Source organism: Apium graveolens, chromosome 11 (genome assembly GCF_009905375.1).
Source record: "Apium graveolens cultivar Ventura chromosome 11, ASM990537v1, whole genome shotgun sequence".
NCBI classification, from domain to species: domain Eukaryota; kingdom Viridiplantae; phylum Streptophyta; class Magnoliopsida; order Apiales; family Apiaceae; genus Apium; species Apium graveolens.
Window position 1 is genome coordinate 117,967,865 of NC_133657.1, and position 18,926 is coordinate 117,986,790.

Genomic DNA, 18,926 nt, shown 5'->3' on the forward strand with positions numbered 1-18,926 from the left:
CTAACTGTCAATAAACAATTGTACTTTCACTGGAATCCTTTCTGGTACTCTAGACAACGTCTTCATTAACCTCTGTTTATACCATATCTTCAATTCTTCAGATTCCTATGCTTCAAACACTGTCTATCAACAATCACTGCCAATACACTGAAATCTTCTGGTAGCACTTGTATACTGAATCTTCAACATTTCTGAAACCCTGAAAGTCTTTAACCTTTGTTCTTTACTGAGGCGTGATCATATTAATGAACTTCTTTCAGTGACCTATAGACAGACTTCAGGCTTTCTTCTAATCTTCTGATTCTTTGTATTTGCCTTTTCTTCATTCTTCCTGATTTCTTGTGTAGACGTAGTATTATTAACCTGTCATGTTCTAGTGTTGTTATTGTGTTGAGTTATCACGTAACTGTTCATACAGCTACGCAGTCTCACCAACAAGCTCAATCGATCATATCAAGAAATTCAAGAAGACATTGAAAGATCAAGAGCTAGAGTGCAGAGGGAAATACAGAGAAGGGAAACCAGAGAAGCAAGAGAATCATATCTTCGGGCTAACAGGAGAGGAAGGGAATTGGAAGAGATCAAAAGGAAAATGGACGAACCTGAAAGCTATCATAAAATAGAACCTGGCAATAGGAATCTTCTAAACATTGTAGAGAAGTATAGAGTGGATTATCCAAATGTTCATGAGTTTTATGATCAATTCAATAGGATAATCACGGGCACCACTGTGAATATTCTAAAGAATGGATGAAAAATCACTGTCAACCACAGAGATGGACTCCAAATGAAGATCTCTACTAGTGTGTTGAAGAAGCTAAATATAGTGGAACTGTTTGTCTTAGCATCAAAAATCCATTGGTTGAAATCGAATGAGAATGGATACTTCAGAGACAAGCTTGGGAAGATGATGATGTATGTATCTCCTCAAGCATTTCTTCATCCATTTATGATCAAAGTATTTACAGATGGAAGGATGTAAAATATCATCATGTCTGATCAAAATTTAAGATCAATTCGATATCTACAACTCACTTTCCAAGAAAGTCAACTCAGGAGCAAAAGAGCAAAACTGGAAGCACCATGAGTTAACAGATCAGAAGTGGACTTTAAAGCTGCTGAAGTTCTATATGCTTGCAGGCTCAATGACAAAATGATCAGGGATTCAGAGAAGGACATGAAGAAACTGAACAGAGCTTATCATGAGATAATGTTAATTAATTGAGAGCCAGAAATTAATCTTCTAAAGGACAGTGAACCTATCATCAGCACTAATAGTGAAGAGGAACTAATCTTTAAGATTAACAAAGCAAAGATTAAGATCAATGATTTCATAACAAGCGGATCAGAAGCAATACATCAAGCCTTGATGGATGTTAAACTCTCCACATGTAAGAAGGACAAGATTGCTTTGATTCCAATCATAAAGATACTTGATGAGGTGGTAGAAGAAGAATCAATCAATGACACCAAGAGAGTACGAGGACATCCTAAAAGGATAACAGTCTGCGTAATGTCTAAAAGATCTACAATGTTGTTTGATCTTGTTCCTAAGTGCTCCAAAGTCAAATACCTTCAGATGATACTTAATGAGCTGAATAATCCACCTCTCATTAATGCACTAGAAATAGAAGCTCGTGATTTGGTCCAAGCTAGACTGGATGTCCTTCTGAATAGAAGCAAAGAATCATCTCTCCCAGAATCAACAAAATCAACAGATCCTAAAAAGAAAGCTACCAAGAGAAAGTCTGTTGAGACTCAATCCACTCAAGAAGGAGAAGACAGTCAAGGCAAGAAGTGTTTGACCTATTTTTTGGAATCGGAGGAAGATCTCTCATCTCATCTGATGACCCTGAACAAGAAGACAAAGTCAAAGAAGACATGAATAATTTGTTCAGGCTAGAGGAACACTTCTTTGTAATTTGTAATTTAAGAAATATGGAATTGAATATGTAATCCAGAATATATTTAATATCTTTATTTGTTTTGAAATTATACTTTTTTTATTGGCAGTTGAGTTATCCTTGGGGATTTGCTTGTCGAACTCTAACAATCAAATAGGGGGAGATTGTAAAGCATAATGTAATGTGACATGTAATCGAGTAATGATAACTTAACATGAAACAAAAATAGATAAACTATATTAAACTGTGAAGCACATGAACCCTAAAGATGAAGATATGATACATACAAAGAATCAAAAGATGCAAATGACTCTCTAAGTCCACACTCAAGTCATGGGAAGAAGTTTATTAACATGTTCAAGCATCCATGAAGAATAACACATCAAAGGACTTCCAGTATCAGTTACATGGTTTGATTTGAAGTATTAAAGATCAGGGGTTCAGTGATTGAAGCTAGAAATAACCTTCCAAGATGTATCAGCTTTGCAGTGCAAAAGGAATTGAATTATATCAACTCATGTTAGTTGTTTGTGAACCAGACCAGTGCACCAAACATCAATAATACAGAAGAGATTTAATTCAGCAACACAGGAAAAATAGAATTGATACAGCTATTGGAGACAAACAAATTTTCTATGGCAAATGTATATAGTCGCAGGTTGACTATGAAAGGAATATGTCCTAAGTCCAATCATGTATTAGGATTTAGGAATAACTTTTTATGTAATCTGTTTTGATTTCATTGATATTAATAAAAGACTTGTTTTGTTTTTATTACGGGCTCTATCTATTTAAGTGTTTAAATAAGATATACCATAGTTTAGAGTAAAGCTTTTTATGGATTATGATGAGATCATAATAGTGAGACCTAAAAGATGATAACTCTAAACTTAAATAGTTCCTGGTCGTAGAATTACTAACTGGTAATTAATAATTCGCAGAGATCGGTACATACTATGCTTGCTTCATTATGAAGGATGTCTGTTCTCATAGACATTTGTGTGGTGACACTATAGCTAGTATGTAGGTGCTTATTATAGAATAAGTTCACTGAACATGACTCGCACAGCTGAACAACTGATGGAGTTCACTCATGTGTCAGCAGTTGTTCACATAGTGATAGTTGTACAAGTATCCTTAGACTTGAGGTCATCATAGTCATCTTGTGTACACTGAACTATGCTTTGGTTTAGTTCTTAGTCTCCAGGGACAATTATTAGGGCTCTACTGGGTATAGGAATTTGTACACGAAGATAGTGTATGATCAATAAAGGATCTACCCCTTCTAGTGAAGGAAGCGAATGTTAAAGGCTGATCCACTTATGCTAGTTCAGGAATCTATGGCCAGAGTAAATGAAATTAGAAAGGAGTTTCTAATTTGCATAGAACTACGCATAGTAAATGGTAAGTAAGTGATTGAATTAGATAGGCTTGACACGAGATCCATGCCTTGTATTTAATCGGGACATTGTAGGGTAGAAGGAGTTTATTGTACGGTAATTATTCACTGAATAGGTTCTTGGTATTCTAAGCAGTGATTTCATATTATCCGGATAGTCGCGATATGCTGAGAAGTATCCCTCACGATGTAGAATAAATGTGATTAATTAATTAATCATATTTAATAAATTAGAGAATTTATATAAATAATGATAAAATAGTTTTATTATTATTTATTTCTACTACCGGCTTAATATTGAACCTACAGGGTCACACCATAAAAAGAGAATGATTTAATGGTGGAGGAATTAATTAATAATGGCTAATAATTATTTATTTGTGAAATAAATAATTAATTGGCAAATTTAATAATTGATTAAATGAGATTTAATTGATTATAAATTAATTAAGAAAAGTTCTTAATATTATTAATTAAGGATTTAATTTTTGGAAATTAAATCAAGAGAGAGAATTATTTCTAAAGTGTTTAGAAAAAGGATTAATAATTAAAAGGTGTTTTAATTATTAATGAGAATAATAAATGGGATAATAATAATAATATTTATGGGAAAATTTCAGCTGAAAATTTTGCTTATAAATATACTATTATAGACCCTATTTTTATTCGAACCCCAAAAACCCAAAAAGTTTGGAAAACCCAATTCTCTCCACCTCCTTCCTCCTCCTTAACATCGTTTTCTTGGTGGATACCGGTGGAGTGCTTCACACTTGAGGAGCAACTGCTAAGGATCTCTGATCGTTGTCTCCGAATTATTTTAAAGGTTAGATTTGATCCCTATGTTTTTACCACGATTTATATGTTTTTATTTGGATTTTATCTGTGTAAAAGTGTTTTGTCATGCCCCGCTGCGATTAAAAATCCAACAGACTATATAGTCGCAGGTTGAGGTTGTGAGAAATTATTCTAAGGAAAAATCAACATTGCAGTCGCCAATTAAATTCCTTGGTCGCAGGTTGGCATGTTAGTCGCAAATTGGCATGTTAGTCGCAGGTTGACATGTTAGTCGCAGGTTGAGAAGTCTAGTCACAGGTTAAGGTCTAATCTAAAGATGAGTTCTTAGTCGCAGGTTAGATTTCTTAGTCGCAGGTTAACAATTCCTTAGTCGCCAGTTAGCACTTGGAGGCTTTTCAGAATTAAAATGAAGCAAACTCAAATGAAAAAAGTGGTCCAAATTTAGCCACCTGTCCAAATAAATTTGAAGACTACAAAGCAGCAAAATGATCTGTATTCATTTGGTTATCTTCTTAAGTTCAACAGAAAGTATTTACGGGAGCTCCATTAAAGAACCCCATTTATTAAGCTTGTAAACATAGTGTTGTGCTGCTGAATTTATTGTAGCTAATCAATTTATTGATTAGATTGTAGTAACCTCAAGGTTTATATTAATAAAATAATATATTTCTTGAATTGTTTTGTGTCTATTTTGATTCCGTACTTATAACGAAGAACTTGTAAACGAATCGAAAAAGATTGTAGGTATCGTATTCAACCCCCCCCCCCCCCCTCTACGATATTTTGGGACTAACACCCATACTGGGTTGCCCATCTGCCTCCTTCTAGGTCCACTCTGGAGACCCAACTGAGATTGTTCAGGACCGTTATAACCTGAAGACCTTATACCACTTGTTGGGATTTCTAAGCAAGTCTTAACTCCACATTAGTATGATATTGTCCGCTCTGGGCCGAGCCCGCACGGTTTTATCTTGGGCACATCCCAAAAGGCCTCATACTAATGGATTTATATGATTGCTTATATACTAGCAATTTGCCCCTCACACAAATGATGTGGGACAACTCCTAACACAGAGAAGGGGGAATTAGTTTCGCATCAGGTTCTTCTTCACAAACCCCTAGTTATGTTATTGTTGGCTTAGACGAAGGAGTTAAGAATGCTATAGGTAGGAATACTCTTATATGGAATGAGTATTGAAAGTGGATCTGTAAATGGGGCTTATTGGTGGGGGAGTTCACCGGGAGGAGCTATACTGATGGTGGCTCAGGTGGAGGACCAGGTGGTGGTGGTATGAATTGGTGCTACAAGAAGTTAGATATGTCAGTGTTTGACAGAACTGATCCCGATGGTTGGATATTGCGGGTGGAACAGTATTTTGGGTTTTATCGCTTGAATGAGGAAGATATGTTAGAGACTATCATAGTAGCTATGAAGGGTGATGTGTTGAGGCGGTATTAGTGGGAGCAAAAGAGGCACCCAATACGATGTTGGGAACACCCGGAGATGTTTATCTTATGGCAGTTTAGGTCAGTGAATGGAAGCTCCTTGTATAAGCAGTGTATGTCGACATCACAAACTTCATCTATAAATGATGATAGACGCAAGTTTATAAAACCGCGGCGCCATTAGATAGGCTATCAGAGGAAATTCTATTTGGCCACTTTATAAATAGTCTGAAGGCGAATATAAAGGCAGATGTGAGGCTACTAAACCCCATTACATTGGAGCAGGCTATTGAGTGTGCAGTCCGAGTTGAAGAAAATCATAGGGTAACATCAAATAAGTGGTGCAATTAGCACAGACGAATACTCTGGGTACGGAAAGGGATCTACAGTGAGTGCTCCTTATTCATATAATGCTCCAACAAGCCCTCCTACGATGTGTAGTTGGGGGGCAAGATCCCCTGAATCTCAAATTTTAGTTCACTCGCCATGACAGGCTTTACAAGCGTCGGGTGTGATGGGTGATGTAAAGTTGTTGACTGATAAGGAGCTACAGGAAAAAAAGGGCTCGAGGATTGTGATGGTAAGTGGACCGTGGGCCACAAATGCACAAGAAAAGAACTGAGCATGATGCTAATACCCGAAGTAGAAGATGTGATTGATTGTGAGGAAAGCGCCACAGTTCCCTCTCCTCAAGAGGACCTGGTGATATAGATATCCCTCAACTAAGTTGTGGGTTTGTGTAATCCTAAAACGATGAAGGTAAAAGGGTTGATTGGTAGTCGCGAGGTTGTGGTCATGATCGACGTCGGGGCAACTCACAACTTCGTGTCCTTAAATACGGTGAAATCGGCTGGTATACAAGTATCTGAGTTGGGAGGGTTTGAAGTGTCATTTAATAATGGGGAAACCATCATTGGGGAAGGAGTGTGAAAGGGGGTCACGATGAAACTGGATGGGGATCTCGAGGTAGTCGAGGATTTTCTGCCACTACAGCTGGGCAGTTCAAAGATTATACTGGGAGTTCAGTGGTTAGAAAAACTAGGAATGGCACTAAATGATTGGAAAAAATAGGTAATGAAATTTGATATTAAGGAAAATTTGGTGAATTTAACGGGAGATCCATCCTTAGTACACTCACAAATTTCTTTGAAAGCTATGAGGCGTGCCTTACGAAAAGAGGGAACAAGATACTTTGTGGAGTGCAATCGAATGTGCGCACAAGCAACAGAAAGGCAAGGTCTGGGGTGGAAGCAGTAGGTCAAGGGTTTTTGGAGGAGGTATTACACCAACACTCCAAGGTTTTTGATAAACAAAAGGGGTAGCCCCCGACCCGGGCTCATGACTATGAGATCACGTTGAAGCATGTCAGCAATCCTACTAGGGTAAGACCGTATAAGTACCCTCAATATCAGAAAGATTAGATTGAAATATTGATCGCTGACATGCTAGAGGCAGGCATCATTCGACCCTCCACGAGCCCGGTTTTAAGTCCAGTCTTGTTAGTAAAGAAAAAAGATGGCTCGTGGCGCTTTTGCGTCAATTATAGAGCTTTAAATAAAGAAACGGTACCGGAAAAATATCTGATACTGGTGATTGATGAGTTATTGGACGAATTAAACGCAGCCACAATATTTCAAAATTGACCCTTCGTGCGGGCTACCACTAGATTCGAGGAAGGCCCAAGGACACCCACAATACAGCATTTCACACACATGATGGATATTACGAGTTTCTCGTAATTCCAATCATTAATAAATGATATTTTCAGACCTTTCCTTCGAAGATTCGTCATCATATTTTTTGACGATATTTGGTGTATCGTATGATAACAGAAATAGCACCAAGAACATATGGACCTGATTTTAAGCACACTGGCCAGCAATTCGCTACACATCAATATCAAGAAATATGAATTTGGTAAAACAGCAGTTGGGTATTTGCGGCATGTGATCTCGAAGGGGGGTGTCGGTGTCGATCAAGATAGAGTCAAGGCAATGCTTGAATGGCACAAACCTACAAATCTAAGGGAACTTCGTGATTTTCTAGGCCTCGTGCGTTATTACAAAAAAAAATCATGAATTATGCTCATCTAGAAAGGTCATTGATTGACCAGCTGAAGAAAGATTAATAGTGTGGAGGCTATGATACATGAACGAAATGTGATACTCAATGACCTTCACTTCAACTTCACCAAAGCTCAGTTGATAATGAAGCAAGCTATATATTATAAACGGAGGTATGAAGTATTCGAAGAGGGTGATTTTGTTTACTTAAAACTGCAGCCATATTCCTTGGCACGTCGATCTTATATGAAGCTAACAGCGAGGTTCTACGATCCATATCGCATCAGTCAAAAAATAGGGGCAGTGGCATATAAATTGGAACTTCTCGATACAATCAAATTTCACCCGGTATTCCATGTCTCCCAGCTGAAACAATACATTCGTGAGACCCATGTTTCATCCTTGTTCCCAACACAAATGACATCAGAACTAGAAATGCAGGTGGAACCTGAGGCACTGTTCGAAGTGCGATAAAGGAAGGACGGACACACTACCAGGTTGAAGGCACTATTTAAATAGCGTGATCATCCCCATTTCGAAGCTACCTGAGAGGACATCGAAGATAATTCAACATCAATTTTCTTTTTTCAACCTTAAGGATAAGGTAGCTTTTTGGGGCCATATTAATATGATGCATCAAAGCGGGTCAAAGTCAATATTGACTTTTTATAGAAAGAATAGGAAGGGTAAAGGCGTGATATCATATGCAACAAGTCAATGGCAAAGATACAAGGGAAAATAAGAAAATTGCACAAATAATGTGATGATGGTTATTAGGGTTGCAGATCTAAATTATTGGATACGTCTTGAGTATTGTAATTTGTTATTTCCTTTTATCGGTTTAAGAGTAGCGGGGCTCTCAGAATCCTAGTAAACATTTTAATCGATCAATCAAATGTTGTTCTTCTTTGCTACTAGAGTTATATTATTCTATAATTGTTGACTATGGTGTGATTGCCTAGCTGAGTCATCTCAAATAATCTCAGGAACGTTGTTCACTTACTCGTAGCCCAACAAATCGTCTAAATTATAGGACTTAGAGCATCTCCTACGATGTTAACTAAAATGGTTGGCTAAAATAAATAAAATAATGATTATGTAAAATTTGTTGAACCTGTAAGCTAATTTACTCCGATAGAATTGGTTATAACGATTGACTATGTCTTAAAAATAATATGTTGTTATTCTTTCATATTATTATAATTAGAATATCTCATTTTATTATGATAATAGATAATATGTAATTTCACTACAGGTCTATATATGTTACACAAATATAGTCAACATAAATAAGTTGACTAAAATTATTGTTAATGGGAAAATATCTTTGGAGAGGATGAATTTTTACATAATATCTATAATAAATATTTTTAATATATTTAACATATTTTTAACTAAAAATTGGAGATGCCAACTTCAATTCTCTAGCACTTAAAAGATTCTCCGTAATGTCGGGATATCCATTTAGGAGGACAGGTATCTGAGTATTGGATTGAAGGCCAGAAATCAGACAAACCCGTAAATCTACGAGTATACCTTTTCTTAGAGTTTTTTACCAAGCGATGGCCTATGGGCTATGAGTAAACGATCAATTTTTTAGTCCTTCAATTTGTTGGCTGACATAGACGTGCACGTGAATATCATGAATCTGTACATACACACAACACAAGTAAGTTGAGAATTGAGATCAACAGTCATCCATAAAACAAACTAGGGTACCACTGCCGTGTATTAGAGAGGTGTCGAACATACTCCCTCTTCACAATTTATGCCCGTGTATTAGAGAAGTGTCAAACATCCCAATTTATCTGTCTTTCTTTGATTTTTTACTGCCAAATTGACCCAATTTTGACGAAAAATTTTACATAGTATAATATCGAAAATACTTATAAAATTTATATTATTAAAAAATATGTTTAATCTACTTTTATATGTATATTTTAATTTTTCAAAATGATAAAAGAATGAACATTTATTTACGGTCAAAGTTGAGTCAATTTGACCATCAAAAATCAAACAATACAGATAAATTGGGACGGACGAAATATTAACTATTCGGACCGCAAACTGTATCTTACGGATCATAAAACGCGGGTTGATCCGGACTCTACCCAACTGTGAAGAAATGATTCAACTAGTATTTTTCTCTACTTATATAGTTATATTGATAAAATTAAATTAGTATAGTTTCATATTCGACCAAAATATATATCAAACTCTTGTAGATAGAAATTCAAGTTCAGTAAACTAACGATTTTATTTTTTAAAAAAATAACCACTTTTTGGTGAAAATTAGTAAAAATAACAATCTTCAAAGTGACGATTAATTTTAACAATTTAGAATACCCAATTGGCAAAATAAATATTTTATTTATATAAAATACCCCATTAACAAATGGGTATTTTAAAAATATATTATATCGGATATTTAATTGACAAATAAATTGACAAATAGTTGTCTCCAAATAAAATTTTTATACTTAATTAGTTAATTAGTAAATGTATATCTAGTATAAAGTAGATACTCAAATGGGTATGTCATCGAATATAAACGACTATCTATAATCAAAATAAGTATTTTTGTTAATATTTCTAAAAAAAATTGGGTAAAAATTATCAAAACCCGAAACTAATTATATATTTGACTCTTGTATTATTAGATCGAAAATCAGGTTCGTATAATCATGAAACCAATTATATATTCGACTTTTATATTATTAGATCGGAATTTGGGTTCGGATAATCCTGAAATTAATATTTATATTATTACATATATTTAATTAAATAAATCAATGTAGAACTAATCGCAATTCGAAGTAAGTTTTTTCAAAACACGCTTCAGTTTCCTTTTCATGTTTTGAAGATTCTCACATTTTTAAATGTAATTTATTCAAAAATTTCTGAATAATATGTTCATTTGCTTGATGAAAACGGTTATACTATTACAGGGCTGTTGCCCTCTTGACCTAATCCTTACGAATAATATTATTAGTTACCTAATCCTTACGAATAATATTATTAGTTATTTCCTACCCTATATAAGTTTCAAATATTTCCTACCCCATATAATTTTCAAAAAATAAAAAATACATAATACATATCATTTAGAAACACTTTTCTTAGATAGAAACTCCAACCCAATATATCAACATAACATATATTTTAAATAAATGGCGTGAAATTAAATTTGGTATAAAAAGCATTTTTATATAAATTTTACGTTTTTTAGAACATTTTCAACACATTGCATCAATTTGGTATAAAATCATACTAAATTTAGATTATCTTCAACCTATTTATACCAAATTTTACACTAAAAAGAATTTTTATTATCTATTTTAAATCATATTTTTCTTATTTTTTTGGATACAAACAAAATAATTTATTTTGGTCAAAGGATATAAGAATAATATTGAAATTTTAAAAAATTGGATAAATTTTGATGCAACACATGCAATTTTTTATGTCACTTTGGTTTCACACCACTTTTAAAGTTGAGTTGCCGTAAATTTTTATACTAAAATAGGATGAAAATATGTTCTTAAAGTTTGTCTTACGAAAACAAAATTTGTCCCATCTATCTTCAATAATTTAACAACAAAATACTCAATTTATTATATCATGACTAAATACTAGTTCCTGAAAAGATAAAATTTAATGTTCTTGTTTATAAAAGTATACTTATTTAAAATAATGTATTTAAAATAATAATACTTACGTTAAAACAATGTAACTACGAGTAAAGTTCTATGGAGTCCACCTTTTAATTGGAGTCCTTGGAGTCCATATATGTTCTGCAAGTAAAATATAGCTTAAAATATTGCAAAACCTATTATTTTTCGACAAACATCACTATTCTATTAAAAATATTGCAGATTGCATACATTTTACAAGCAGAACATTGCAAAAATATATTATTCTACAAAACATGTTTAGTTTGCAGAACATAAATATTCATGTTGCAGAACATATTGCAGAACATATATATTGTACTGTAAATATATGAGATTTGCATGATTTTGTTGAATTTATGTTATTTGTGTAACATATTTTGCAAAATAACACATTTTATAATATATTTTATTTGCAGAATATAAATGGACTCCGAGGACCGACAAAAAGGTGTACTACATAGAACTCAAACCATGTAACTACATCTTATATTCCCTCCCATTCTCCCATTACCTGTCACTCGAGTCTCAACTGCACTTCCCCTGTTTCTATATCTCAACTGCTAAACCCATCTCTCTCCAACACACAAACACCTCTCTCTCTCTCTCTCTCTCTCTGATGGGTTTCTTTTGCTCTGCAAAATTCTTGCTACTAATCCTCTTAATCTCAGCCATTCCCATAGCCATTCTAATCTCCCTAGAATCCGCTAAACCAACCTCACACCACTACCACTTCCACTCCTCCGGTTATCTCCGAGAATGCTCCAAGTACGATACTCTTAACAGCCGTTTCATCGTCTCCTTCATGGAAGGCGGTCTCGGTATCGTCCCCATTTCCAACACCACTTCCAATACAATTCTCCCCGAGATTCCGGTAGTTAAAGATGCAGATTTATATACAAATGCAACTCTTGGCTTCAGCATTGACAGTAAAAGGAACCGTGTAGTTGTCGCGATATCGGATTTGTTGGGGAATAAGTATAGTGCTGTTGCTGCTTATGATTTGAATAACTGGAACCGTTTGTTTTTGACTCAGCTAAGTGGTCCAGGTATTATTCTTGTTTCTTGATTTTGATATTTAGTTTGTACTAAAATTGGATTGATTTTTTGATTTATGTAGTTGTGACATACTAGAAATGAGTTTAAAGATGCCAACTGTTGTTTACATTTCTGACAAAAGATTCCTGATTTGGCGTTTATTAGGATACGAGATTTTTTTAGTTTCTGTTCCAACTTGCCTAAAATACTCGTATGAATTTGTAGAAAAAATTTTGTCATGCTATTTAAGGTTGAGTTTATTTCGGCGAAAAATAATATTACTTCAGTAATATCGAAACTACCAGAAAAGAAGTTGGTTTCGTAATCTGATGGTCTAGTTTAGATTTGAATGACATTCATATTCTTATAGGAGCAATTGAGTAATTAAAAGCTTAGAATCAGGGGGTGAAAGGGATCAATAATTTGGATTCAATTATAAATCATTTTGAACTTTGATGATGCATAACTTCAAATTAAACATGAGCAGATTTGAGCACAAAATTGCTACTCATTAGTCAAAAATGAGCAAATTAAGAATCAATTAGTTTGTCAGTAGTGACAAAGGTTTTCCACTGATACTTGTGCTAGAAGAAATTTAGAGTTCCATCCTCCTAGTAAATCTTAACAATATTTTGATTTCGTTTCACCCCCAAAATCAATATGTCCAAGGTAGCAAACCATACGGGGAAAAAGGTCACGTATCCTGAAAAGTCCTGTTTGTGCATTGCTGTATTTCTCAAGATACTGCAGTTTACCTTGCCAATATGTAATGCAAAAAAACACAAAGACTTATATGTTTGCTAGATAGTTGGTTAACTTCCTTTGAAAATAAGTTAGCTAGTTGGTTAACTCTCTTTGATAATGGAGAGAAATGTTAGGTGACCTTCTTTACTTCTATATAGTAATGCCCCATCAATTTGAACTTCTCACTGTCTTTGTTTTAGCAAACAACGCATCATCCTCAACCTACTGTCCTACCACAGAACATGAAGTTAAATTAGTTCTATGCATTCTGACATTATCAACCTACAGTAATAAAGACAAAAGCACAGATTTTAAGTGTGGTAGGCAGGGTGAATGAATGAAGGGGAATGGAAAAAAACTGAACCATTTTTTGACTTGTTCATTTCCTCGATTCTATTCAATAAATCTAAATTAATTTCGTTTGATTTGCTTAGTTTAGATACCATGAATCCAGATATGTTATTAATAATCATCTGTTCGAGCCGAGTTGATTTAAAGTTGCTGTCAATCATGTAGGCGATAAATCGATGGCAGATGATGTAGCAGTAGACGCTGAAGGTAATGCATACATCACAGATGTCAATAAGGCTAAAATTTGGAAGGTTGGGGTCAGTGGAGAATATTTGTCAAAAATAGAAAGTCCGCTCTTCTCTCCAACAGTATGGTACCACAACTTAGTAACCCTAAATGGGATTGTTTATCACCCAAAAGGCTACTTACTAGTTAGTCATACAACAACCGGCAATCTTTTTAAGGTGGATATAAAGAATGACAATGAGGTTAAATTGGTGAAAATGATCGGCAAGTCTTTGTCATTTACGGACGGTTTGGAACTTTTATCATCAAACAGGCTCGTTGTTACAGGAAATCCTAGAATAAGCTTGGTCAGAAGCAATGATGATTGGGAGACCGCGACTATACTGGAGAAGGCTCCGGTGGTTAAACACCGTTTGGCCACAGCAGTGACAGTGAAGGATGGTAAGGTGTATATTAGCCACTTGTTTGGAATGGGATACCCTAAGAAGAAACATGTTCTTGCAGAGGCAGTTTTCTCTGGACTATAGAAGAGGATGATTAATTTTATATAGTCATGGACTCGTGGGTCATTTCTTTCTATCATGTAGTCTTATGTGTTGTATCAATCTTTTAAACAAGTTGGGTGGTGCAAGGACTTTTGAATGTTTACCAGACCCCTCAAATGGTTTTGGTTTGGCATACTTGGTATTATCACACTTGTTAGCATAAAATTAAAGTTGCTCTACCTTGTATATATATCAGTGGTAACTGGTAACTGGTTTTTAAATTTCTTCAAGTCATAAGTAAATTATTTAAAATTCCTCAACCAAGCTTATTGTTTATCCAGGATAAGTCCCTAATCTGTATCATATTAGCACTTGGTAATAAGTAAAACGTTCAAATGAATACATGTCAAAGACTCAACTGCTCCCCCTCTTCAGTCCAGACCTGACCATTTGTGATTCGTGAGTGTATTTTTGTAATATTTAATTATTTAAATGATACTTGAGCAATCATAAAGGTGTCAAAACAGGTGCCAAGGGCATATTTGTCATGGCAAATCCAATAATAATCCAAAAATACAAATTTCGGGTAGATTATCCCAAATTTCATTCCAAAAGTTATTCAAATGTACTGTTCTCCAAATTTGGATTTTTAATATAAAATAATGGTTTTGTTATTTGCAGGTTATGAGATTTTAAATTTATTTTTAATTATTTAATTATATAATTAATAACATAATATAATTAATAGTTAACAAAATTTATTTTTAAAAATAAAACTTAAAATAATGAGAAAACATAATTTCATTAAAATTTAAAAATAAAAAATAAAAAATAAAAAATAAAAAGGCAAATATTGCACTTAGATATCTATTAATTGAGTATTTGTTGGAAGAATATACTAATTCGGAAAATTAGTGTGTATCCGTGATATTTTGTATGTTAATTATTGCAATAAATGTGTTTTTCGTGAATTAATTGCACAATTTTAATATTTTTATGTGTATTAATTTTTTTGATTTAATTAATTTATGAAATATTATATAAATTGTTAATAATTATTAAATAATAAATTTAAGATAAAATTGTTTAATATGATATTTATATATTATTATATGTAAAAAATAATTTGAATTAAATATTTGGATCACACTGTTCTAGTTGATCAGAAATTTGGATCAATATTTGAATCAGTTGGTGATCCAATTTTACATTTTTCGATCACAAACTATTGGAAATGTCATTAGCACTCTGTCAGTGTTGTTGAAATGCCAATGAATAACAAATGAGATGACATGATATGTCAATTTGGAGTGTTAGACATATACAATTTAACATTTATACATTAGGTTGTCAATTTCATATATAATCTCTATTGTAATAAATTATTATTTTAAACTTTATTTGTTGTTCAAAAATATATAAAATTATTATATTTCTAATATATTTTTATATTTTACCCTTTTTTTGAATTTAGCTAAATTGACATTTATTTATATTGACACCAAACGTTTTCTGAAAAGGAATGTCAAATTTGATATCAAAGAAAGAGATCATAAAAACGATATTTTTAACTTTGTAGCAAAATTGCTGAGATTTCCAATAGGGTTGTCAAGGAGCTTGTCAAGCTTATGTACTATGACACCCTTGGTTGTTTGGAGGTTGACAAAAGGTTGCCCACCAAGGTTTGCCAAAATTTGGTAACCCCTTGACAACTTCCTAAATTAGCAAAAAGTCATAAAAAACATCTGAAGTATATATTACTCCACCCACTTTTATATTGAACTAAATATAAAATTAATATAGAGGGACCACATGGGCAACCTTTAAAGTTGCTTAACTATTGGATCAAAATTTATATATTATAAATTGCTGGATAGCCCTTTCCTAAGGTTTGGTATCCATATTTTGGTTCGGATATGATTTTTAACTTTAATTTGACCTAGTGGACTATCCAATTTTAGGTTTGGTATCCATATTAAATTTATAAAAGATCCATGTACTTATTATGACCCATTTTAATTATAGAAACTTTGCAATACAATTTTAAATATGAATTGTGTTATTTATGGTAAGTTTTTAATACAAATTTGAAGTAATGTTTAAATTTTAATAGATCTATTTATAGAAATAATCTCATAAAATATATAATATAAAAATAACATATGTAACGAAAGTAGTTTTTAAATAAATTTATCATAATATGTAGATGCAATACACTTATTATATAGATAATAGATAATTTAATCTTTCATAATCATATTATTCAATTTGAATTATAAATTTATTTATTTATTTTATTAAATAATTTTTGAGATCCCCGTTTGCGTAGCACGGGCTATAAACTAGTTTTAATAAATGTTGCCAAGAGTGACATGGACGTGAAAGGAAATTAAAAAATAATATATTTCATGATTTGTCATTTGACAATTTTATTAGCAACCTCTATTTTTTTTTTGAATAAAAGCGAACTTGCATTAAACAATCAAATCCAACTCCAGGACACGCATTAAGAAATTAGGTGGAGTGACATACCACTCTGCTACGTCTTACATAGAACAAGTAGCTTGTGCAAGTACATGAGCTGCATTATTCGCAGAACCATAAACGAAATTAACTAGCACTTGATTTATGTGCTTAAGCACCCTTACAATAGTACCAAATGAAGTTCTTCCCGGATTTCCATTACAAGCATCAGCCAGAACATAAGAGTCTGTTTCAATCACACAATGTGTATAGCCCCGTGCAGTAATCCATGAGAGTGCTTCTTTCAAGCCGATAGCCTCAGCTTCTCTCGGCTTCCATGCTCCTGCTAACCTTAAACACTGAGCTCCAACAAAACACCCTCGATCGTCTCTAATCACAGCTCCCACTCCAATCGTTCCATTCATGGACACAGCCGCATCTACATTAACCTTGAGCCACCCAACTGCTGGTAACGACCAGACTCGATAACCAACCTCTCCTCTTATCTTTCTGTTTTCTGTTTTTGCCTGAGCAACCTCTATTTAGTTATGTATTTTTTTCATAAATTCCACAAACTGTAAACGGGGCAAGTAGATTCCATTTTAACATATTTTAACAAAATTGTAGAATTGTAGATTTATATACCAACGCGTATATATCACACTCACTCACTTCATTATAATTGAAGTGCCTAGGGCACGTTTTTTAGATGCTTTAATGGTACAAAAAAGTCTCTCTTATTTTTTTATTTGCCAAGGTACAGAATATTGACCGGTATTTTACACGTCTTTAAAGTTTAAACCAACTTCATAAAATATTAAACCCGTTAGTAGTTTAAATACTTGATCATTATGAATCACAAAGCAGATACAAAAATTAGAACAAGTATCTGACATCAAATGGCTTCAAGCTCTACTAATCAAGGCTCTGCAGCAGCTACTACAATCTCTGGTCTTCACTCCGATATCATCGAATCCCATATTTTAACTAAGTTTGATGGTCCATCTCTTGCCTCATTGGCCTCTACTTCTAATTTATTACATTCTCTCTGCAGCAAGCAAAGCTTGTGGAAACACATTTGTGATTCCACTTGGAACTCCGTAAAACACCCTCTTGTTCAACGTACAATCTCGTCCTTTCCGGGTGGCTATCGTTCTTTTTACTCCGACTCGTTCCCTGTTCTACGTGCTAGCTCTGGTCAAGGGAGCCTTGGTTGTCAAGTTGAGACCACGGAACTAATTTCAGCTGTTGATTTACGTTATGGGAATGATCCAGTGTACTCTAAAGTGAAAGTCACCGATACAAATGCTAGCAGCTTTGCTGGATCATTGTTCTATGTCGACTTGATTGACCACAAGGAAAATGTGGAAATACCAATAGAATACGAAGGTGATGAGAATATCTTAATGTCAAAGCTAGAAGATAACTTGACACTTAGTTGGATTGTTATTGATCCAGTTCTGAAACGTGCAGCCAATGTGTCGAGTTTGAGGCCTGTTTCTTTGCGGCCTAACTGTGATAAGACTGGTATAGAGGTCACTTATGCCACAATTCTTTGGGGTGATTGTTGTGGCATCGATACAGCAGAGTCTGTTGAATGTAGGCTGGTAGCAAAATTTTGTTGCGAAAAAGGAAATAGTATTGAATTGAGGGAGCTGAGTTTGTGTTTGGTGGATATGGTTAGATGGCGTTTGAATGGGGAAATGAGCTTAAGAATTCTCAAGGAGGCTATGGAGAATGGTGAAAGAAGGAAAGAGAATGGACAAGGGAAAGAGTATGCAAAGAATTTGGATTGTAGAAGACAGAGAGTTGTTTTCTGGCTATTCCTAGCCATTTTCTTAATCAGTTTGCTATGGTTTGCTTAATTATGTAATTCAAATACTACAATGACATGATAGATCATTACAGTTGTACTTTGCGTAATGCACTTATTCTATCTGTCAACAATTCGACTAAGGCTATCGCTAACGGAATTGCTGCTTGTGCTGATCTGCTGTTTGCTTGTCTTGCAATCACACTTGCTTTCTGGTGAAAAAAGAAGAGACATCACAAGTTCAGTTTTTTGATGCAGCAGGTTTGTGTATTTAAAATGAGCATAAACTGATCATAGTTGTTTAGATAAGCATAACGTTTTACACTTAATTGTTTTTAGGCGAAATTCAAGTTGCAACAGATAGTTTGGTAATGGTATGTTTTGCAAAGTCTACAAAAGTGGCTTGTGTGATTTACAGAGAGACATGTCACAGCCTCCACAGGATTGGCCAATAATAAGATAAGCTAGCTACATGCGTTTTTTAAGTTGTCAAAAGTTGCAACTTGGAGTGTGTTTTAACAACTCTATTAATGTACTCTTAACATATAGTCCCTATTTGCATCAAGTT

The 18,926-nt window shown here is 34.0% G+C and overlaps 2 protein-coding genes across 2 annotated transcripts; both read left to right on the forward strand.

The window, feature by feature from the left end:
- Window positions 1–11,771: 11,771 nt before the first annotated feature.
- On the forward strand, window positions 11,772–14,239 carry LOC141698662 (uncharacterized). Its single transcript, XM_074503435.1, has 2 exons — window positions 11,772–12,327; window positions 13,577–14,239. Exons 1-2 carry the CDS (start codon window positions 11,898–11,900, stop codon window positions 14,122–14,124), a joined length of 978 nt encoding a protein of 325 aa, XP_074359536.1. The 5' UTR covers window positions 11,772–11,897; the 3' UTR covers window positions 14,125–14,239.
- Window positions 14,240–17,362: 3,123 nt separating this feature from the next.
- Window positions 17,363–18,534, forward strand: LOC141695198 (putative F-box protein At2g36090). The gene has a single exon (XM_074499457.1). It carries the CDS (start codon window positions 17,445–17,447, stop codon window positions 18,408–18,410), a length of 966 nt encoding a protein of 321 aa, XP_074355558.1. The 5' UTR covers window positions 17,363–17,444; the 3' UTR covers window positions 18,411–18,534.
- The last annotated feature ends 392 nt before the right edge of the window (window positions 18,535–18,926 follow it).